Genomic DNA, 24673 nt, shown 5'->3' on the forward strand with positions numbered 1-24673 from the left:
AGCTGTAACCATATTTCCAAATGTTCGCTTTCAGATAGTGAAATAAGATATCTTAAGTGACTTTGTTGTTCGATAATCCAGTCCTGCAAAGAGAACTCATCCAGGCAGAGCCCCTGTGCATGTACAGACCCTCCCCTAAGCATTTACAGAGTTACAGGGTAGGATTGTCACCTATCACTCAAGAGGACAGTACCTCATGGGTTTGGTTATCATGTCCATTAATGCACAAGGGGAATCACATTCTGCTAGTTAAGGGAATAGGTCAGGCCTCCAGCAGCCACCGGGAGCCATTCTGTCCTGTACCAGCTAGATGGCTCTTGGACTGACCTCATGACCAATACAACACTGATTCTCCTGTCATATGACCCTATAGAGTATGGGTCTGGATTTTGCCCTCTCATTTTTGTTGCCAAATTCTTCTAACCTGATTGTTAAAATCCATTTCTCTTGATTCCTTTCTTCCCAGGCACTTAGTCAAATATCCGTGACAATCATTTTCTAACTGATTATAAATCAAAATACGAGATTGGGATACATAGGCCTGGAAGCAGCTGCTGTGTGCTGGAGTAGCAGACTCACTCCAAATAAATTGAAGGCTTTGTTTAGTTTTGGCAGATTTATGTTTCACAGTTCAGCTATAGTAAGAATCACAACTCTGTTGACAGCAAACAAAACCTTCAATTACTACTGACACTTTTGTTCCAGCACACAACAGCAAATCTCAGGCCTAGATAGCCCTGGCTACTGATTTGCTGCAACAAAGGTCTGTAGCTGCTGTATCTGCAACTATCACCTACTCCCTCCTTGCATTCCGGTGAAAGTTCTCTTTTCCCTTTGTTTGAAAGTATACCACATCTTTACCTTTATGTGAGGCCCATAAACAGGTGACTAAATGTCAGGTGACTGACATGACTTTGCTTATAGCTACTGTACTTAACATAGACTTTCTCAGGCTTTTTCTGAGAAGGGGCCCAAGTGGATTATATTAGAGTGTAGAAGAGTCACAGTTTGGGACGTGTTTTGGAGGATGTTATATTTTGGACATTGGTCTTAATTTGTATGTCTTGTCAATCAAGGAGAACTTGCACAGTTTCCCTGAACTTCAAGTGGGTGTATTTTAAAAAAAAAAAAAAAAAAAATCTAAGAAATAAACTTAGTGTAGCAGTTGAAAGTCACTGTAGTGCAGTGGGTCTCAAACTTTTGTACTGGTGACCCCTTTCACATCACAAGCCTCTGAGTGCGACCCCCCCTTATAAATTAAAAACACTTTTTTATGTATTTAACACCATTATATATGCTGGCGGCAAGCGGAGTCGGGGTGAAGGTTCACAGCTCGCGACCCCCATGTAATGACCTCACGACCCCCTGAGGGGTCCCAAGCCCCAGTTTGAGAACCCTTGCTGTACTGGGCTAAGCAGAGAGGAAAAAGAGGGAATAAATAGCGTCAAATAATGTAAGTTTTTAGGTAATCAGATCCAAGTATATTACAAAGACATTTTCTTACAGTATGCAGTGTGCCATAGTGCTGTAACGTTATATATTCAGTTCACTAGCCATAGTAGCATTCAGCCATTTGAATTAGCTGAGCTAGTGCTTTTCATTTTTATTTCATATGATCATATAGAGTGTCTTAATAAGCCTGTGGCTTTGTTTGAAGCTAGGGCCATGATTATGTTACTACTAGGAGATCCGGTGGGTTACCCTCAGTATTTTAGTTTTTTTTAAATTTCCATCAGTATGATAATGTCAAACTCACTCTGATATAACAGGAAACTAAGAACTTCTGGTCTTAAAAAGTTGCCAGATTCTAAAATAATGACATACTCCCACACATGTGTAACTGCTCACGTGTCTCAGACACTGTCTGACATGGCATTATTCTACATGCCTGGATAGGTCCCCACAATAGCCCTTTGTTTTCTCTTGGTTACTTTGTTTATGCCGTGCTGGCCAAATCAATGCTTTGCTGTCAGTGCTTAAGGTGTGGTGCACCCCTTTCACAATCCTGGGATTCATCTTCAGATCTTTCTTTAAAAATTAAAGAAAGAGGAGGATGCAGGGGCAGAAAGAATCTAGCTTGCTATTTTTTTCCTAGTTACATTTAAAAAGAGACTGTGCTGGAAGTGTACATAATGGTTCTTTGTCTTCAGAAAATAAGTGGAAAAATAGAGCACCAATAGGTAACCGTGCACATGCATGTACATACTTATACACTTGATTATACTTTTGTGGGGTTTTTTGGCATGCACTGGGTCTCTGTGGGCATGACATTCGCATGCACATTTCTGTAGGCATAGTTATAGGGTCCTTACTTTGAAATTTGGTTCTATGTGTTCCAGTTTGTCCAGTTGCTTTTAATTTTAAAGAACAGTAGCCCAACAATATTAGCCAGGGTTTTGCCTGTGATAATGGCAGGAGCTTTGTTAAGTAAGAAGCCCCAGCTTTGACAAATGCCCATTTTTGTATCATAGCTTAATAGAAAATTTTTGATTTAGTCTACTGCGTGATTAACCATAAGTTATATGACGTCTTTGCTATGGGTAAATCATAAAAATTAACCAGAGTGTGTTCATGCAATCTCCAACTCAGACAAGCATTTCTTAGAGAGAGAGAGAGAGAGAAGGGGTGGGGAAGATTCTGCTACTTGAGCAATTACTAAGTGCTCTCTTTGAGTTCACTGGCTTTTAAAACTAGAGTAGCTTGTATCGTTTTTTCAAAAAATGGATGAGTGCATAAAAATTCCAAGTTCAGTTTGCTACAATTAATGAGATTGTTTTATTTGTTATTTAAAATATGTGGAAATATGTGAAAATGTTGCATCAATTTTAAGAAAAAATCCTTAGCTTTTGGTGCTGAAATTATAGTCCAATAAGCAGGACCTATTCAATATCAGTGGAAACTCATAGCTAAAATAGCTAAAACACCTTGCCAAAAGCTTTGGTTTTACTCATGTTTATGAAATCCTTCTTCCTTCTTTCAGTAAAAGTATTTCCCAGGAACATTGCATAAAACTCATATTTGATTTTCAATTCTGGATGCTTGGGTTCTATAATCTGATTTTCAGAAAATTCTAAAGTCACATGAGAGATTCGTTTGATTTTAAAATATTACTTTTGGGAAAAAAAACATTTAAATGTTTTCTGTGGAATTTAGATCTAAGATGGCTGAGTTTTCTTAAAATGTTGAACTTTAAATGTTTTAAACTAGCTTTCCAGTCTTATTTTCTACTATTTCCTATTTTTTAAAATATATTCATTAAAATTTAGACTCTTCCTCTTTTTCATGAATTTGTAGTTCTGTAGTAAAAACTAAAAAAATGTGATGTTGCTTTTGACTTGAAATTTGTGCCAGAATTCCCTAACATATACTGTGCTGACTGAATAATAGCTTCCATACCACATGCAGTTGAAGTATTCCACTTTGTAGCATCATGAGTCCTAGTCCCATCTGGTTATGAAAATGGTGTATTGTATCCCTTGCTTTTAAGTTATGTAGATTTATTATGCTTCTTATATACTTGTACCTCTATAAACCTATCAGGTATTGTGATAGGGGAGCAGAGGAGTTGTATGTTTCTCAGAAGTAACTCTTCTATCCTAAGATCTCAGGGTGAAATCTTGAGACCACTGAAGTCAGTGGTCCCAGGATTTCACCCCCCAATGTATAGATGAATGCCTTCAGCATCACGAACAGAGAGCTATGATAGATGCTTAGGAGAGAAAAAAAGCTCTTCACTTTCAATGGATCTTAGCTTTGCATAGATAGGCATACATTCTTCATAAAACCAATGAAAACATGCATAAAAAGGAACTTTTGATGTTTTATTGAATTTGTCTTTCGTATGATAATACAGTAGTTTCTAAAACATTGGAGAATAATGCCACTATTTTTTATTAATTGAATGTTTTTTCCCTTTAAGATGATGTCAGGTAAGGACTTTGTGCTAAACTATGTATTTCCCTCTCCTCCATGAAGTGCTTACCTTGTACTTTACTGTTATTTCTCATGTTCCTGGGATGCCTACATTTTATCTACATGTTGACACATACAAGTCTCTTCCTTTTCTAAACTTTTTCAGAAGCTGAAGCCAGTTGGGCTGGAAAGCATTTGCATTTTTTCCCTTGCATTGTGTTTTTAGAAATTGGCACCCACTTTGTCTTGGGGAGAATAAAATTGTATTTTGCAACCATTTTAATCTCACTTTGTTGTTGGCTCTTAATTCAAGATTGGTCATGACCAGGTCAGGTCCTAAATCAGGTCTGGGAATTCAGACTTTTGGTGAGTCCAATCTTGAATGCTCTCATCTGTCATCATCTTAAGAGGAATAAACAGGCCATTACCTGCATGTAAGAACAACAGAATTATTTTCCTCACATAAACAGAATGTTATATTAAATAGCAGATGTTAAATAGGTGTATTCAGTAAGTGAAGGCAGTTGATGTTTGAGCTGTGTTGCTTATTCATGGAAAATGGGCAAAGAGTAGAGATGGCTATGCTGATTCTTTTGGATTTGGCAGGGGTATTTAGTACCATTGGCCACAACATGGTATTTACATGTCTGGAAACCTGGTGGTTTAGCTGTAGTCGTGCTTCAGTAGATCAATTATTTTTCCATGGAGAGGACCCAGAGGCTAGTAGCAGGCTGTTATTCATCTGCTCAAGAGCTTTGTCATGTGATGTACTGCAAGTTTATATTTTGCCTGCCCCTCTATTCACTATGTAGATGAAACCAGGGGACAATGTGAGATATTCTGGGTTGCAGTGCTATTAGTATGCTGATTATACTTAGCTCTGTGTCTTAATGTCTCCCAGATCAGATGGTGCAATCACTTGGCTTTCCTGGTAATATTGGTGAGTTGGGAAACACCTGGACAAATTGCCAGAAGTGATATCTGAATCCTCGATTGAGGGAGTTTGTCCTGTGTTTTTTACACAGGTTTACAATATAGGATCCACTGCTGTTTTAGAAAGCAGACTACTGGTTTTTTTCCTCCCATATCTTTGCTTGGCTAGGAAGTTGCAACCTTTCCTATCAAAGCAAAGCTCAACAGTTATCTGTTCCTATGTCATCTCCTAGCTACATAACTGTGAAGTGCCTATCCTTGAGGATCTCTTAGAAAATTCACTTAAATGTAGAATTCTACTGCTGACATACTCATTGGTGTTTCATGCTGGCAACACGTTACATCTGTGTTCCAGAGACTGCAGTGGGTACATATTCATTTCCAGATGTAGTTCAAAGGTTGGGTTTGATCTATAAAAGTCCTTTGTAGTTTAGGTGCCAGGTAGCATAAAGGTAATTTTACCCTGACAGCTGAGAGCAGCTGGGACATGTTAGGAGATAGTCCCTAGAATTGTACTTCTGAAGACTGGCCAGTCTCATTGTAAGGCCCCTGCTTCTCAAATCACTTTCCCCTTCCACTGACAGAACTCATCATGTGACATGGCTTATTGTTACTCAGGCTGTTTCTGAGCCAGTGAGATAAACAGGAGAGCTTCAGTTGAGAGACTTTTCAGAGTTGGAGTGTATGTGGGTTTGGGTGCGTTTTGTACCTTCAGATTACAGCTCTTTTATTCGCATTTACTTGTTTATCGTGCGACCCTGAAGAGACCACTGTAGACAAACTGTATGCTTAAAAATAAATACATATAATAGAAATAGAGGGTTTGGTGGTTAGCGCTCTGAGATTCTGGAAAGTTGGTTTTAATCCTCAGCTCTGCCACGGACTCACTATGTGACCTTGGGCATGTATGAAAAGAGGACAGTATTAGTCCTCTTCCTCAGAGAGGTATTAAAACCATACATTTCTGAATGTTTGTGTGGCTCCCTAATGCCACAGCAACAACAGCTGTGAGAAAAACCTATAAATACAAATACAAAGCATTTTACTCAGCATGAGTAGGGGACATCTCATTTTGGGTGTTGAGTTTGAAAGAGGAAGACTGTAGGGCCAGTCTGGCTTTGGAACATGGATTAAATTTGTGTTCTGGGAAATGGCTTCAAACACGGCTCTTTACTTGCTTGGGGTTTTATTTTACAGTGATGGCGAGACAGCAAAAGGAACTAAACTCATCCAATTTTGAGAGATTCATGTGACATGAAGATTGGTGTAATGGTTAGGGCATTAGCCATGGAGCCGAGAGAACCAGGTCCACCACAGACTTCCTGTCCTTGGGGAGGTCTGTTCCCCAACTCTTAGATGGTGATAATAGCACTTCCCTGCCTCACAGGGGTGTTTTTGGGATAAATGCATTAAAAATTGTGAGGCACTCAGATTATACAGTAATGGAAGTTCCTATATATTGATATCATTTGAGCTGAAGCCTGAGCTGGATCTTTCACCAGTGCTACATATACTATACATCCCTGGTGTTGGAAATGACTTGAACCTGTCATTGTATTCTGCATTCAATTATGTTCATTTCTGAATTACTTTATGCCAAAGTTTTGTTTTACTGTTTAATATGGGCTTGTTTTCTCATGCATGACCCCAAATCATAGACTTACAGATTTCTGTTAAAGCTGGCGCCTTTGGAAAGTGACTTAGTCTCTTCCCTCTAGTTCTCGTGTTGCAGAAATGCAGCCTGAGGCTCCTTGCGTGCATTTTGTTAATTTGGTTTATGGCACGAAACAGTGGTCTCAATCAGGGAGAGAGATGTTCCCCATAACAACAGGTCTAATTTTAACAGTAGTTTTTCTTCTTTTCCAAGTTTAAATCATTTAATGATGGCTCTTCTCATGACAGTAAAAATGTCTTAGACCAGATTCTTGCCTGTACAAAGGGGTGCAAATAGAGTAGTTGTCCCCTGACTCTGAGAGTTGACCGCTAGCCCTAACCCCAGCATTAGTATAATTATGGCCCTTCATGTGATCCACATGGATCTTATGCAAGCAGATGATTTGCATTAGTGAAGGAGATCTGCACCACTTCTCCTCCCTTCCCCAAAACATGAGAGTGGGGCAGGAAGTGTAGGAGTCAATTCTGCCAGTTTTACACTAAGAGGAAGCTCATCTGCACTGGCCGTTTATGGCCAGAATCTGGCCCCTCTGCCCCATTTGGACGGCATAAAGGGGTTGGAACGTAACTGAGGATCTGACCTCTGACAGATTATTGCTTCTCCACCTGAAATCAGTGAGACTGGTTCATCAACCCTTTCTTAAAGTGTCAATAAATAAACTGATGATTTGATTTATATAGAAAAATTATGTACACATAGAGCTTCAGAAGAATTTTGTGATACAATATAATGCACTATGTGTTATATAAACCATTGTGATAAGAAATGGCTTGCTTCCGGGGTAAATGGCAATAGAATTTTGTAACTTAAGGTATTTACTATTCCATATGATCAAAGTGGCTATAGGTAACAAAGCATATGTAAAAGCAGCAAAGAGTCCTGTGGCACCCTATAGACTAACAGATGTTTTGGAGCATGAGCTTTCATGGGTAAATACCCACTTCGTCGGATGCATGTAGTGGAAATCTCCAGGGGCAGGTATACATATGCAAGCAAGAAGCAGGCTAGAGATAACGAGGTTAGTTCAATCAGTGAGGGTGAGGCCCTCTTCTAGCAGCTGAGGTGTGAAAACCAAGGGAGGAGAAACTGGTTTTGTAGTTGGCAAACCATTCACGGTCTTTGTTTAATGAGGGTATTCACCCACGAAAGCTCATGGTCCAAAACATCTATTAGTCTATAAGGTGCCACAGCACTCTTTGCTGTTTTTACAGATCCAGACTAACACAGCTACCCCTCTGATACTTGAAAGCATATGTAGATGTACATGTGTTACAATAATTAAAGGATTGTTCTGCTTCCAGGGGGGGAAGATTCCAATCCGATGGACATCACCAGAAGCCATTGCATACCGCAAGTTCACATCAGCCAGTGATGCATGGAGCTATGGGATTGTCCTCTGGGAGGTGATGTCCTATGGAGAGAGACCATACTGGGAGATGTCCAATCAGGATGTGAGTATATTGTAGTCCTGAGTTATGTTCTCAAATAAAAGATCAAGCTGTGAGAGGAAGTGGAGCATAATGAAGCCAGGTGGCTCCTAGTTTTTGACACTGACATTGAATAAGATGTAAAAAGGAAAGTTTCCAAGTCTCCTTGCTTGTAGAAAAGACCTGTAGGATTTAAATGAAAATGATGATCTTTCTAAAAGGTTTTGGACCACTATGTACAATGTAACAGAAAATTATATTCGTGCTGCGATATTCTAAAAGATGGTTTTAAAAAGTCTACAGGAAATATGTCATTCTTTTTTACACTCCAGGGGGTTTTTAGGGCCATTTTAATTGAACCAGGCTAAAAGTCTGTAGATCCCTTTTGGTTCCATCTCTGTAACAGTCTGTATATTTTTTCCATAAAGGTTGCATGCACAAGTAAGTTGTTATTGGAGCCTGTGAAGAAGAGAATGGAAGCATTTGAGCTAAGACTTGAATTAAACAAAAAATTTTCTGGAGGTAGTCAGCAGATAACATGAGGAGATAGTTTCATTTGTTTAGAAGACCTTTAATGTGGAGTTATGTCTATGTAACATACAGATCCCCCATGCTTTTGGGGTTTAATTAATGCATCTCTGCTAACATGTTTGTTTTGTTAGAGGGATAGTATTTCCCAAAGTAAGATTCTTTAAAAACAAAAAACTATTGTGTTGTTTCTCTTGATATATTTCACGAGTCAATTATAACCCAAAATTTTTGGATAGAAGTAAAACTATAACTTTCTGTCACAAATGGGCTGGACAAAGATTTTCTGAAGATTTTCTTTGCCCAATTTTTAACACTAAACAAACAAAGGAGCAGAAATGACAACTAGAATCAGGCCGACAGAGCATTTTCTTTCCACCTTCACCTAAAAATGTGAGTATAAATACAAAAATTCATTAAAAAACAAAACAAAACTGTCCCTTTCAACTAAGGACTCTTGGCTATATCTCAGACTTGAACAGAAAACTGTATTCTTTTTAACTAGGTGTCAAAATGTGTCTGCTATTGGTCAGGATTAATTAATTGCATTTAGATTGTAGTGAGATGCCTTCCACAATATCTGTTCATATTAAAATGAAATACAGGGCAAGCGTATGTGTGTGTTTTTTCACTACAGGGCTACTTAAAACACATAATGTGTTTCTAGCTTATTCCTGTCTCAAAACGATTTTCACCGCTTTGGAATCTAGCAGTCCTGAAAACACAAATGCTGGTGTAATATCCCCTATATCATCATCTAGTTTGGATATGTAATTTTGTAACTCATATGCAAAATCTATTATCTGGAGTGGTAAGGAGGATTGTAACATCAGAAGAGAAAGGAAATGGTAATATTTTCAAATATCTTATAAAATTTTAGATGTAGGGCAAAATTTTGCATCAAGTCTCTTATTTCAATGAGGTTACACCTAGGCAAAAAAGAAGATAATTTGACCTGCACTGTACAGTAGAAGGTATGAAGTTTTCATATTAGCAACCTGCTGTCAAAATGAGATCTATTATGTTCTAAAGACTATGTGCTGTGCTCTCTTCAAGGATCACCATACTCAGAATTTCCATTGGGGTGTATATAGGTGAGGTATCCTATTGATTACAATGGGAGTTCAGCTGCGCATAGGGGAAAGCATATAGCACTAAAGATACCTAAATGATGGCTTTGATGTCTTCTGAAGTATAAGTATTAATACTTATTAATGAAGATATTGGAATCAAATGATCAATAATCAGATCGTGAGTGACAACTCTTATAGTCCTAAATAGCGACAAAGAGTCCTGTGGTACCGTATAGACTAACAGAAGTATTGGAGCATGAGCTTTCGTGGGTGAATACCCACTTTGTCAGGTGCATGTGATGGAAATTTCCAGAGGCAGGTATAAATATGCAGGCAAGAATCAGTCTAGAGATAACAAGGTTAGTTCAACCAGGGAGGATGAGGCCCTTTTCTAGCAGTTGAGATGTAAACACCAAGGGAGGAGAAACTGCTTTAGTAGTTGGCTAGCCATTCACAGTCTTTGTTTAATCCTGAGCTGATGGTGTCAAATTTGCAAATGAACCGAAGCTCAGCAGTTTCTCTTTGAAGTCTGGTCCTGACATTTTTTTTTCTGCAGGATGGCTACCTTTAAATCTGCTATTGTGTGTCCAGGGAGGCTGAAGTGTTCTCCTACAGGTTTTTGTATATTGCCATTCCTAATATCTGACTTATGTCCATTTATCCTTTTACATAGGAATTGTCCAGTTTGGCCGATGTACATAGCAGAGTCCTAAATGTCCCCCAACTGTCCACTAATCTGGTCTTTGTTGTAATAGAGCTCACATCTTATGAAATGTAGCATTTTTGTGGCTTTAATCTAATCAATGTGAGTTTGGAGAAGGTTTCTGGGGTTTTTTTAGTCTCACTTTCCTCATACTGTATCTTAACCTTCCTGTAGCACTTTCTGTATAACTAATTTGCTACATGGTTTACTTTGCAGATAACCAAAAGTGTTACACTGCAAGACAACTGGTGAATAAACACATTTGTTTGAACGTAAAGTGTCTGTGGTAATTTGTTTCACAGGACTGATAAAATAAGTTAATTTAATTGCCTCAACTTTCCAATAACTTTTACCCTTGTTAGGTAATCAAGGCTGTGGATGAAGGGTACCGCTTACCACCTCCTATGGACTGCCCAGCTGCCTTGTATCAGTTGATGCTGGACTGCTGGCAGAAAGACAGAAACAACAGACCCAAGTTTGAGCAGATTGTCAGCATCTTGGACAAGCTGATCCGTAATCCCAGCAGTCTGAAAATAATCACCAATGCGGCTGCAAGGTGACATGTTAAATTCTACATTGCACTTAATGAAAATAAATGTTTGCTTTCTCCACCTACAGTAATTAAAATGTGTTTGCTTTGTCCATCCACTTTCTCAGTTTTATCTATTGCTTATTTGCATGCTTGAAGGCTAGAAGAAGCTTTCTGCTCTCTGGTCAGAAAAGATTATTGTAAATAAAAATATAACAGATGTTTGTTTGGGCTGGTGAAACCCAGCTAATTTTAAGATGAGATGGAAAAGTGTTAAACTCAGGTAAATGAATATCTGAGCTGCAAGTCATGTTGGTTTTGAACCTGCAATGTGATGAAATCCCTGACCCACCACTGACTTCAGCTGATGCTGAGGGTGCTCAGTATCTCACAGCTACTCTGATTCAGCTAGGTACTTAAGCACATAAGTAACCCCATTAACTAGAATGAAGTGACTCACATGCTTATAATTAGGCAGGTGCATAAATATCTTGCTGAATTGTGTCCCTGAAAAGGTATGTGATGCCCCGTTCTCTTCTGGCCTCATTCAGCAAATTACCTATACATGAGAGTACTCCCATGTACTTCAGTAGGACTAATATCCTTAAAGTTAAGCCTACACTGCAGTGTTTTGCTGAATCAGGACCTTAATAAGGATCTCATTTCTAACATGAATGCTGATACAATGCTTCTAATTGAATTTAAAAGACTCATTTACAACCCTGTTTATCCGGAGAGATTTGAGACCTAAGCAGTGTTCTGATAAAGAGGAGGGAATAACTGATGAATGCCCTGACATTTGAAGAAAGAAGCAGGATATGGTTAAATACCATAGTTCTGATTAAGTGGGTATAGATTAACAGGTCTGTACTGCATATAAAATACCTGGCTCTTAAAGAGGCTGCTATGAAGAGGCTAGATTTTAAGGCTGTTTTTAAAGGGGGTTGCACCCTGATTTTAAGTCTAAATGCTGATCACAGGGCCCAGATTGACAGCCTGGAGTCTGATGTCCTATATCCACAGAACAGGTACTGCCTGGGTAGTGGTGGTGTGGGTTACATATGTGTCACGGTAATAACTTGAGGGGACCATCTTTTCAGGCGAGAGAATCAACAAAGTATAATATTAAATGTCCTTTAAAAATGAATCCCAGGAGGTTATTCTTTTTTTATCTGTTTTTAAAATATTTTGTCTTCCACAGCTGACCTAGCCCTTACTAGATCTAAATTCTGTTCCATCATGGTGAGCTAAGGGGAGGTCATAACAAGGGAAATGGGGCTGGAGCTGAAAAAACTTGGTTAGTGTTTAAGTCTGCTATGTAAATAGAATTGACCTGGTTCCTTTTCCTCTTGCCCCAAGCAATGTGTTTTTTTCCTGAGGTAGAAGCTTACTAGTCTAATCCCTTCTCTTCCACTAGTACACAAAGAAGAGAATGGGCAGAGGAAGGCAGCGATACTAATGGGCTTGGTTATTAAAAATATCTAATGAGATTTGATTCTCCTGCACAGTAAACATGCTTTAATAATTAATAGCTGGGGTTTTTAACACATTGTGAATGATAAAAGTGTATTAGGATAGCTATTCCATGTTATATAGATGTTGATTGTATTCAAACCAAATTAATTTAAGCATTACCTTCCCCTAAATGTCTTTTAGGCCCCAGTTCAGCAAAAGACACAAGCATGTGCTTAAATTTAAGCAAGTGCATTAGTGTTTAGCTGAAGTGGGAGTTGGGAATAATTTCCATATTTCATTTTGGTTTTAGCTTTGGATTGTGGGAATTAATGCATACTTTTTCAGCATTTAAAACAAAATATTTATTTGTTTCATCCATCTAATACCAAACCCATGCACAGAATTCTTCTGTGACCCCAACATACCAAAGGATTCAGAAACAGGTTGCTACAGTTCAGGGATGAGTTGCACTTGTGAGCTCTCTCTCTTCCTCTGTGGGCACTTTTTCCAAGTGAGAGACATATCTCAGAGAGTGGAACCCCATGGTTCACCCCACCTGAGACTGGATCATCAAGTTACAGCACTCCCTGTTTACTAACCATATTTACCTCAGCTGGCCCAACTGGGCATTGAGTCCTATTTTAGAATTCTCTCTGAGACCAATATGAGATTTCTGTGACTCAGGACACCTTCTTTAAAAACAAGTGTGAAGTATTGGTGCATAGAAATTTAACAAGCAGAAAGAAACAAAGCTGAAACAATAACTGCCACTGTGCATCTTATCTGACCTAAACCTTATCCTTTCTTTGCCCGCGTAGGTGGATTCTGCTCATCAGTCACCCCTTCTGAGCATGAGGCCCAGCCTGCAGCTCTCTGCAGGCCCTTTCTCTTAGTCCGGGACAATCTCTGAGTTCACGAGCAGACTTTTATTTGTCCCAAAGTTCCTCTGTCTGCCCTGAGACCCCGAGCCTTGTCCAAATTTATGCATCTTCACCAGTGGGTCAGGTTGATCTTCAAAGCAGTCAGCTCTCTGTTTTGTCCTTTAATTACTGGTGAATAGGTGATGCTCAGTAGAGTTAGTCCAGTTTTCCTGTGTATATGCCTGCCAGGGTGTTTCTAGAGTGCAGTCAGAGGTATGACTGCAGCACTTCTTTGATCTAACTAGCTGGAGTAACAATAGCAGTGAAGCATGGACTTCAGCTTGGGATAGCTGCTTGAGGGACGTATCCAGGATCGCGAGTAGTGTTGAACAGTCTGTGCTTCCTTAGCTTCACTTCTATTGTTACTCCAGTTAGCTAGATCAAAGCAAGCTCATATAGGTCTTCATATGCTGCAATCTCACCTGCAATTGCAGTGTAGACATACCCTAATTGTGTGCTGGAATTTACCCTGGTGATCACATAAGCCCTAACAGATTAGCAAACAGGGACGTGTAGTTTTTATAACACATTCATTACCAGTACTCTGGCAAATCTCTCTTTACTCTCTGCAGGCATGAGAGGAATAGACATGTGCAACAGGAAAAAAAGCAATATGATCCCTCCGCCTCCAACACACAGTCCAAGTATCCAGACTGTGCCCAATGGGCTAGGTTGGAGGAATCCTCTCCCACAAGTTACTGTACAGCAGCTAGCTTGACTGCAGTAGCTCACATGACACATATGCCCTTGTCAATATTTAGGAATCATCAGTGGAGCTACATTGCAGTAGCTCCCACCCCTCCTTTAACCCCCACTTCTGCCCTGCTTTTAGAATCCTGTTGTTGAAAGCATTCTGAAAGTCTCATGGAGCTGTGTCCTGCAAATCCCTCTTCCCTCTGTGTGTGTGTGTGTGTGTGTGTGTGTGTGTCTCTCTCTCTTTCTCTCTCACACACACACACGCAGAGCAATGGAACCAAGTTAATTCTGCTGCATACAGGAACCTCTAGGACTGTGGTGGGTGTAGAAATTACCACCAGATATAAGGATAGAAATGATCGGAAATAATTTGTATGAGAATCTATTTGCCTGATGATATTTTTTTAAAAAAGATATTATAGATATAAAATCATCTTTTTGATCATTTTTAACCTTACATGTTTAAATATGTTTGGTCATCCGCTGATGTTTATTTAAAACAATCACTACCTTCTTACATCCAAATTACATTCATATTACTATAGATGTGAAATATAACTTGTCACCCTCCTCTGCTGCATTTCTTTCTCTCTTATGTTAGGCCCCAGTTCAGCAAAGCACTTAAGCATGTGCTTAGCTTGAATCCCAATGAAGTCAGTTAAGCATGCGCTTAAGTGCTGTGCTGAATTCAGGGCCTCAGTCTGCACATACATATTTCATAGAGCTGCCCCCCTCTGCCTAGGCAGGAGTCTGTGATACAAAAATTAAGCCAAATAATTTGATTGTGTTTAAAGGGATTGGGGTTCCTGGGTCCCACTCTTTTAGTCCCCTTAGTATAGTCCCTGATTCCCTAACCTTGAAAGGAGTCGCAGGTATTTAAATGCTCGCCTTGGGGCTTCCTGAACCTATCCTACCCAGATAGTACAGTGAAGTCTGTTGTCTCCTTGTAGGCACAGTGAATGGCCTTCCTGAGAACAGTCCCTCTGAAGGTGTCCAGGAGTCTCCCTTGGGAGCTGTGAGAGCCACTGTCTCTCTCTCAGCAACGGTCTAGAAATTCCTACTTTTAAGACCTTATTCCACCCCGACATGACTGACAGGACCAGAGAGACAAGGCCAGCCCACAGCAGCTCTTTAACCTCTTTACCACTGCTGTGGAGTTTATATACCCCATCACGCTTTCTTTCCCATGTGAAATCCATGTTCTTCAATTACATAGTCTTTTTGTGAAGTCTCTCTTTACTTGGCTGTGTATGTACTCTGTGGGCTCACATGTTTATATCCCTTATGCCTTCTCCTGTACACATAGATAGTTTTGCAAACTGATATAGAAACTGAATATGGAACAAGTGAAGTTGTGCAAGTCATATAATTTTGCCAAAGCATTGCGTAACCTAATCATAATTTCCTTTCATTCACGTCCTGCTGTTCTCTCTTGGTATCTGAGTATTATGTTGGTTTTTATTATTGAATCTCTAGGTTGTTTGGATATCTGTAGCCTGGAAGTGAGTTCATCGTTCTCCCAGTTTTCATCAATTCCATCATATTTCTACTTGGACTTACTATTTTTTGAGTCCGGTGTGTTTTACTTTCACATGGGTGAACATTTCACTCAATTACAAAGAGATGGAAAGCTTTCCATAATTAAACGAGTGAGTCAGAAATACTTCATCCATCCTGTAACAAATTGGTGAAGCTGGAAGCCAACAGGGTTTGTTGATTCTTGTTTCATTTGTGAGACACAATGAAAACCAAGAGTTGCATAATTGAAAATATTTCCCAAACTGTAAAACTCTGAGATAGGCTTCTGACACTTCATTTTTTTGTCAGCTATTGAAGCTAATTAGGAATTTCTATAATCTTCAAGCTTCATTGTCCAAAGTTTTTTGGCTGGATTTCAAGCAAAAAATTTCTCTATTATAGATGTGATGGCTCAAACTTTATAACAGCATCACGGTGATAAGCAGGCAGAGCACTGACCTAAATAAATATGTGCGTAATTAAAAATACATTAAAAGCACTGCAGTGACCCCAAATGTGTCATGTTAATGGGCATAGCATAGTCTTCAGGTAACATTGCACTGAACTAGGGGTGAGGAGCAGGGCTGGATTAAAGAATTTGTGGCCCTGTGCACTATGGAAACCGGGTTCCCTTCACCTTTGCTGATAGGGGGTGTACTGCCCCCGAGGACTGTGACTGGGGGGAGCGCAAGTTCTACCCCTGCGGGTGTGAGGGCTGGTGAGCAAGCTGGCCGACACTCAACCCCCAGCAGTTCCTTTCTCACCCAGCTGGCCAGGTCCCCAGTCCAGCCCATTGGCTCTCACCACAGCATGCAGGCAGGACAAAACTTGAGTGTGCCACCCCCCACTCCATTCAAATTTAACTAAGACACCCTTCATACTTTAGCAGCAACTGGGTCTCCCTGAGATTGGAGTCTCTGTGCAAATCACCGTTGGTTAATCTGGGCCTGGTCAGGAGACCAGAATTTATTTGCCAGTGGCAAAATTTCTTAATCTCTTTGTGCCTCATTATCCCTATTTCTAAAATGGAGATAGGCTACTCCATAGAACTTGTCAAACAAACTGAGGAGGGAGAGGAGAATTAGTGAAAAAAGATAATGTTTTCCCCATTTTTTTCCCCAAAAATGAAAACATTGAAACTCTAAATTCTGTTAGATTTTTACATTTGCAAAATTTCCTTCAGCTCTATAGTTGATCACAATATCTTGGAAGGGAATTCCCCCAAAATAGACATTTTTCCTTTTCTGTTTTTGTTCTTTTATTTTGAATGTTGAGATTAGAAAAAAATCTAGCATCCTTACCTACCTCTTGATAATGTGCTTTGAGAGTGAAAAGCTAGGAACTACTAGGAACTGGACAGAAACCACTAGTTCTGTGTCTCATTCATAAAATGTCCCTCCTCTCAGCTCCTCCACACAATTTGCAAATCAGAAACTGTGTAGCAATTTTTAATGAAGGGTAGATATAACTGGACTGGACTGGCCTAGATATGACTGGACTGGACTGGTAGCTTTAACCAGCTCATATAGCTTTTTACAAGAGAGGCTACCAACAGTTTCTGCTGTCTGGCTTTAACATACTCCTGCCTGCAAGAGGCAACATATTTTTAAACTACTACTAATAGACTCTGAAGAATGAATGACTCTGATCTCAGGTGGGTCACTTAGGCAGGGCCGGCACTTCCATTGAGGCGAACTAGGCAATCGCCTAGGGCGCCAGGATTTTTGGGGGGTGGCATTTTGCCGGGGGAGGGGGCGGCAGGCGGATCCGGTGGACCTGCTGCAGTCATGCCTGCGGTGGGTCTGTTGGTCCACGGCTCTGGTGGACTTGCCGCAGGCATGCCTGCGGACAGTCTGCTGGTCCCGCGCAGCTCCGGTGGACCTCTCTCAGGCACAGCTGCGGCAGCTCCACCGGAGCCGCGGACCAACAGACCTTCCGCAGAAATGGCTGCGGCAGGTCCACCGGAGCCACGGGAGCAGTGCGCAGGGCAGCAAAATGGCCCTGCGCTTAGGGCGCGAAAAACTCTAGCGCAGGTCCTGCACTTAGGGTTTGTCCATACAAACATTTAGTTTGTTGCAAGATGGCATGTGAACCTACCCCACAATAGCCTGCTGCAAACTAAGTCTTGACATGGACTCCACTTTTGTAGCTTCTTAGTACACTTTGATCTACCCTACTTCAAAACATTAGTAGAGCTAACTGTACTAACGAGATGTTAGTGCATGCCAGCAGAGTCCTAATAGACACTCACTATGTAGCAGGCTACTGTGGGGCAGATTTACACTCCAGCTTGCTTCACATTAAATGTTTGTGTAGGGAAGTCCTAAATTAACCTTTCTGCCCATCTGTAAAATATGGATAACAAGTGCCTTCTTCACAGGAAGATTAATTAGTTAATATTTGCAAAGTCCTTGGAAGATGAAAAGTGTGACATGCTGGCTAAGTATCATTAGTTAGTAGGATTCAGTTTCTAAATCTGCAAACCTGGCTCTTTTTATAGCACTAAATCATTACAAAATATTCTAAAGGGCTAGTAATTGCTGCAAACTTGTTCTAATTTGGTAAAGTTGAAGGGCTTCAGCAAAACCATTTGATTGAAGACCAAACTGGGGATGACTCTTGCTTTGTAGATTGTTATTTTTCCCCTTCACTTCTCCTGCTTCTGGCCTCCATAAATGTAACTAATTCACAGTCAGTCCTTGCGTTAAGGTAATTTTTGCAGAAATAAAGCACAGGTCTTGCTCACAGAAGCTTGTGAAATGATATTTCATTTTTGTTTTTACAAGCTGTCTTTGAATCTCTCCAAAGAGTGTGCCTTTGATATAGTAATCATCTTATCCTATTTTAAAGAGAGCTAACATGTCTGAGTTTTATGTGCAGTCTGTCAAAGGCTTTCTGAAAAGTTGTATAACTTAAAAAGGGAATATTAAAATGACAACACCACCACCCCAAAAAATGTAAAGCAGCGTATATTGTGTTTTATGCAATGACAGCACTTAACAGGTTAAAAAGATATTTAAAATTGTGGTTTATACAAATATCTAAAATGAATTATTTTCTTGGTTAACTAATCCTTATTTTTTATTCGGATAAACTGTTAAAGTAAATGTGCAGAACAATTCTTCAATAATCTTTTGACCTTTGGTCCTGCAGGTTGCAGTGTGGGGATTGGCCCCTGTGCCTGCCTACCCAGAGTCCCATTATTTTCACTGGAACTCTGTACTGGGGAGGAGTCTGCCCATAAATTGTAATTTGCAGGAGTGGCTGTGAAGTTGCAAGTCTCCTACTATCATATATATTTCATCATAATTCCATTCATTTTCTGGTTTTGGTGATAAAAATTAGCCAGTCTGATGCAAAACACAACATTCTTTCCTGAACAGAATTACGTGACTTTGAGCCTTAGAACTATTATTTTTAATTCATAATCATACTCCTAATTAACCTTATTGAAAAACCAGTAAAAGTGGTGTTATCTCCAGAATATGCTGTCGTGTACCAAATAGGCTTATCTCTTTACATTCCAGTGGTTCTCTGTTTAAATATTGTCCAAGTATCGAGAAAGATATAACCTATTTAAGTCAGCAAATGTTACTGTATCTCAGAAAAATCAACTTTTCTTAAAATGCAAGCTTGAATCCCTTTAACATAGTCCAGCATCTTGCAAATTCAAAGGATCAGAAGAAATTCTCTCCACAATGCAACTGCAAATGTCTATGAAAAGTTGGGTGAATAATTTATCATGCATACTTTTCTGTTAATACGTAGTTTGCAAAAACCATGTAACTTTCTTGAATGTGTTATTAATTATTTAATTAATTCCAGGAATAATTTCTGTTAGCAATTTTTGGTGTGGAGACTATTTGTGAACAGTTCATTGCAAGTGTTGAAGCAGAAGGTGTCTTGTCTAGTTTTCATTGGAGATGTAGATCAGATGGTATCATTTCAGTTCCCAGATTGGTTAAACATAACATACATGTCCAGTGCACTCACATTTACAAATTCAAAGCTTCCCATAGCTATTATCCAGTGAAATTTGATATGTCTGTGAACATTCCTTCTCAAAAAGTAGTTTGCTAGAATATTTGTAGAAACCAAACTCAGCAGGGGTAAGGAACAGGGTCAAAGGAAAAAAAATAAGCGTTCAAGGAGAATGTTGTGTAGTATGCACTTCGCTCTAGTTTTTACAACTGGCCTTACACTAAGTCAGTCTCAGGCAGCCAAGCATCTTCATGCAAAGATTTACGAATTTTAAGACTGATGAGTTGAGCAAAAAACGCTCCGATTTTACTTGAACCATTCCAACCAATGCCAAATATACTGTTGTGTTCATCAGGGAATCATACTGTGCTTGTCCAGGTACCAGTAAATAATGATGATAATTTCAATCGTATTGAGATCAAAGAGATTTCTCCCCAGTTTTGCTCATTGGCACTAATTCTCATTGTGCTTAAAGAAAGAAAAGACTCTTTGCCATGACTTTTTATTCAACAGCCCTGGGCACCAAGTCTGATATAAATAAATTGACCCTTTTCCCCATTAGAATGCTAAATAATTAGGACTTATACCTAGTGTATAAATAAAACATTTGTTCTCCTTTTAGTGCTTCCATTTTGACTCTGTTAATGAGATACAAACAATAAATAAATTGGAGGTTGATTTAGCCCTTTCAGAATTATCAACATTGGACACAGGTCAGAATGTGACCTTGTTCTTCTTCAATTGCATCCCTCTGCATGCTCCACTTCCCCATGTGCCTTTGAGTAGAGATTTTGGTAGCTGAGCCTGTTTGGCCTTCTCATGCACCCTACATGTCCTCGTGGCCTGCACTGAGGCTATCGAGGGCTTTATGGATTAACCGCCCTCTTCTCAACCGCCTTCAGCCAGAGATGGAGTTTACTAATATAAAGAGCAAACAGGCACACACTAGTTAGTTCTTTATTAGTAGTAGATTTCTGCTGGCTGTGAGATGGAAAAGATTCTTTGCCAGGGCACTTTAACAGTGCCTAGGTTTGGCAGAATGCCACCCAATGAGACCATAAGTATGTTCAGGAGAAGATTTCATTATGACTCCATCCAAAATTTGTACCTATGGTTTCTTCTGAATTTCACATTAACCACATTATCTAGCTTGCTTGCTTGCTTGCTTGCTTTCTCCCATCAGTCTACACAGGAATCTGTCTTCCATACACTATATGTGAAGAGGTCTTTAGTCTTTTACTTAAATAGAACTAAATCATTCAGGAAGACCCCTAGACTCTTTGTTTCTATTGCAAATAGATCTAGGGGAGCTTCTGTCTCCACACAGAGACTTTCTAAATGGATCCCTGGATGCATTATTGGCAATTGCTGTTCTGCTGAGGTTCCATCTTCCTTGTGAGTGACTGCACTTTATCACAATCTACCCTAGAGCCCTACTCAATGACATTCCAGTTGCTGAAATCTGCATGGCTGCAACATGATCCTTGGTACATATATTTTCCACCCCTTTGTTTCACTAGTAGATATTGCAGTTCTTTCTTCTGTGATGGACTCTGTTCCAAAACTCCTTTCTCCTTAAGAGGTTACTACTAGGGAGTCACCTGAAGAGAAGTATCCACAGGGATGCTACTCAAAGAAGAAGAGGTTACTCACCTTGTACAGTACTGGCATTCTTTGAGATGTGTGTCCCCTAGGGTGCTCCACTATCTTCCCTTCTTTCCACTGTTTTAGAGTTTCCTTTCTATAGGAAGAAACTGAGGGCAGTTCACCCATGTAGCCTTCTATGACCTCGGTATGGGGTACATGGATAAGTAGGGTGTGTGCACAGGCTAAATGGGCACTGCTACCAAAAATCTCCAACCAAAGGCTCAGGGTGCATGCACACCTGAACTGCACCACCCACAGGGGGAGGCAATTTGAAAAACTCCAGTTACTGCGCAAGGAGAATAACTTCTTCTCTTTTATTACTTGCTGTTTAGTGTGATTCGGAAGGGATCTATACTGTTATTTCAACTCAGTATTCAGGGCTTTTACTGTGCAGCCCTCATTAGCATTAATGGAAATTCTAAGCTAGAAGCGCTAGAAAACAAACTGTGCAAAGCCATTGCCTGATATAGTAAGCATTAAGTCTGCCTTGAGATTCACAATACAGCCAAATGTGAGATGTGATGTCTGCATAAGGCAGGCCACTGGCACAAAATGGAACAGACAGGGAGCCAGTACAGCATTTTATAAGCCTTCTAATTGCACTTTTTTCTCTTTTAAAGAGGTTATAGATTGTTTTAGCAATAATGACTGGATGGTGTTAATGGGCAGACACTCAGCCAGTCGTGAATTCCCAAGAAATACTCTATACCATGACATCAGTTGCTTAATTGCGTAGCTAACACTGCACTGTGTATAACAAGTTGAAAATATATTTCTGTACACAGTGGTGGTTTTGGCCTAAAACATTCAACCCTGGGAGCTAGTGTTGATCCTGCTGGGAAAGTGTAAAGTGAATTATACTGACACTGAAGTAGGTGACTTGTTGAGTCATTACTTTACCTGGATACCGTGGGTTTGGGGATGGCTCCGTGGAGAGAGATGACCTAATGTGTGGGCTGAGCGGCTCTGAGTGAGGAACTTTAGAAGCAGCCAAGGCTGAGAAAACTTAAGCTACTCCTATTATTTTCTTTGTTAATAAAGCTGGACTCCATGTAAATGGGATGTGGAGTATGTTTTTAGAGCAATTTGAAAAATGTAAAAGTAGTGTCAGGAGATTTTTGTTTTTAAGACACACTGGAAAGGGGGGAATCAAAAGAGGAAAAGAGGTGGGTCCTGAAATGGGTCAGGGAACAATAAGAATTACAGCAGCAGATCTTTCTGTAGCTTGTAGCAGCAGGCCGGGGCGGCAGTACACCAGGAACAGCAAAGACTTTTCCTAGAGCAGATGTTCCAGAGGATTATTAAACTAGAGACACTGCTTAGACTAGCATTTGGATATTGACCTTTACCAGTCCAAGATAATGACTTATAGGTTTATCTAGTCATTTTCACTGACTCGCAGCTATCTGCTGCAGCAGTGCATCACCCTTCTGTGGGTAACAAGGGAAGAGGATTCCTAGGCTGTCTATTTGGTTTTTAACAAGAGAGGCACAAGCTGAATATCTGACCAAGAGCAAGATCCTGCCATCCTGGACTTCCTGGAGACCTTGGAAGAAAAGTACCAAAAAGTTATTTCAGGGTGAGCCCTTTTCTTTTGCCCAGCAGTTGGACAACTAGGCAGTGCATTGGCTCAAGCCAAAGGAATGAACTGCAGAACTGATGACTGAATTATTTTAGAATAGGATTTGAATAGTCTGCTTTGGAGGATGCAGATAATGGTGCGCCAGCACCAACTATCTAAGCTGGCAAGAGGCTCTTTCATGGAGGCTGAACTGTTCGGTAAACCGCCAGGGCTGTGACTGAAACCCTGACCTGACATATTATCCAAGGATCTGCTCAAGGAACATTTGGGGAGAAAACTAAAAGAGATTGGGCACTCTGAAGAGGCAATGTCTAGGAGGGCCCTTCCTGTTGTGTGTATTTTGCCTGTGTAAATAAATCAAGGACTGTTAAATGAGGCAGTGTGACTTTGAAGAAATGCTAAGGTCAAAACCAGAAAGGGCACTCATCCAGACTCTAGGTAGGCGCAAACAGCCCTTCCTATGGTCTGTTATTTATGTGAGGAAAATAGTGCACGCAAAAAACTGTATCCCTTTCTGGAATGTGACAATGGGGGCAACACATGGTCTTGCTGACACTGTGAGTGCTGAGACTTGTGTGTGTGTCCTGCTTGTACAGATAAAAGAGGGTAATAACCAGCGAGTGGACTCGGAGGCACCCAAGCATTGGTGCAGGATCGCTGAATACAGCCTGAGCTACTTTGGTTACCAGGAGCCATAGAAACTCCAGACTCATCCTTCATCGATAATTGCCCTGACAATGGACAGATAAAGGGGGACCTCTCTGAACTCACATGCAGATCTGGCCAATTGTGGAGTGAGACTGAGGTTACAGTTTTAGTCTCACCTGGGCACTGAGGTTACATTTTTAGTCCCTCACAGTGAGAGGGAACCAGAGATGTCCTGGGCCTGGCTAGGTGGAGGTCTATGTAAAAGAGTCAAGTGAGGCAAGTAGCTCCTTTCCCCCACCTGAGTGTGATGGCTGTCTGGAGGGCAAGGGTTTAGGGAGTAGGCTGAGCAGTCCTGAGTGAGGAACCCCAGAAATAGACAAGTCTCAGGAAAAGGTGGGAGCTGATCTTTAATATTTTGCATTTTTTTCTTGGTTAATAATGCCAAAACCCACGATGCAAAGTGGGTGGAAGAAAGTTTCTGCTTGTAAAGAGCGTGAGCTGTATTTGGAAAGGAAGCTGGAAAGACACCTGTTCACAATTTCTAACTGGTGATCTATATAACAACAAAGTGTACCCACTTTTGACCTCAAAAACAAAGAGGAGCAACAATCCGGTTTACTCTCAGACTAAGCAAACATGATATGAAATCTCAGAGGGAGAAGAAAATATGCCAAACAGCAAGGCAAATTTTATTTTAAAAACAATCTACTAATTTTACCAGAGGGACACTTTAAACCAGGCATAAATAGCTGTAACTGCAAAGATTCTAGTTCTTAAGGTCCAGGGATAATTAAAGTAAACACAATGACTCTACTTCTCCTCAGTGTGACATTTATGTACTGGTCTCCTGTTGGGAAGCACATACACTCATGATTCCATTTGGTAGAGAAGATAAAACTAAAATTGCCTCACGTGCACTCTGTTTTTCTAAGGTTGGAGATAACTATGTTGTCCTTACCGTTAATCCAGAATGTAAGTGCTTGAAGTGACTTACACCAGAAGGAAAGTCATTTTGCAGTCAAAGCAATGTAGTGAAGGTGTCATTTCACTTTTTATAGGAGAAAAAGGAATTATAGATGCCTGTTTTAAGTGTGAATGTATAAAGGATATTTCCAAATTTAGAAATAGGGAATTAAGTTGCATTGATTAGAGGGGAAAAACAGAACATGAAATCCAGGAGGTAGTATATGGGATTTCTCTACCCAGCAACAATATGCTATCCTTTACACAGAATTCTTCATCCTTCTGGTGGTCTTGGCACCTGAATATTACAAATTGTTCTCTCTCTCTCACTGGATAGCTGGCACACCTAGAGTGCAGACTTGTACAAGGAGGGACTGAAGTCCCTTTGCCATTTATATATTTATTTCTAGACATGGCGTGCTGTGGCTTGTGACAAAATCTATATTACTGACAGCAAACCAGGGTTCTCTGTGCTTATGTGCA

General features: G+C 40.2%; 1 protein-coding gene across 2 annotated transcripts in view; it reads left to right on the forward strand.

The window, feature by feature from the left end:
• Positions 1-24673, forward strand: part of EPHA3 (EPH receptor A3) — a 339305-nt gene that overhangs the window by 302339 nt on the left and 12293 nt on the right. For both annotated transcript variants that reach the window (XM_032795093.2, XM_032795094.2), the window contains exons 14-15: positions 7822-7971; positions 10614-10807. In XM_032795093.2, the coding sequence (XP_032650984.1) occupies positions 7822-7971; positions 10614-10807 (344 nt within the window). The remainder of the gene's footprint in view (positions 1-7821; positions 7972-10613; positions 10808-24673) is intronic.

This window comes from Chelonoidis abingdonii, chromosome 1, assembly GCF_003597395.2.
Source record: "Chelonoidis abingdonii isolate Lonesome George chromosome 1, CheloAbing_2.0, whole genome shotgun sequence".
Lineage (NCBI taxonomy): Eukaryota > Metazoa > Chordata > Testudines > Testudinidae > Chelonoidis > Chelonoidis abingdonii.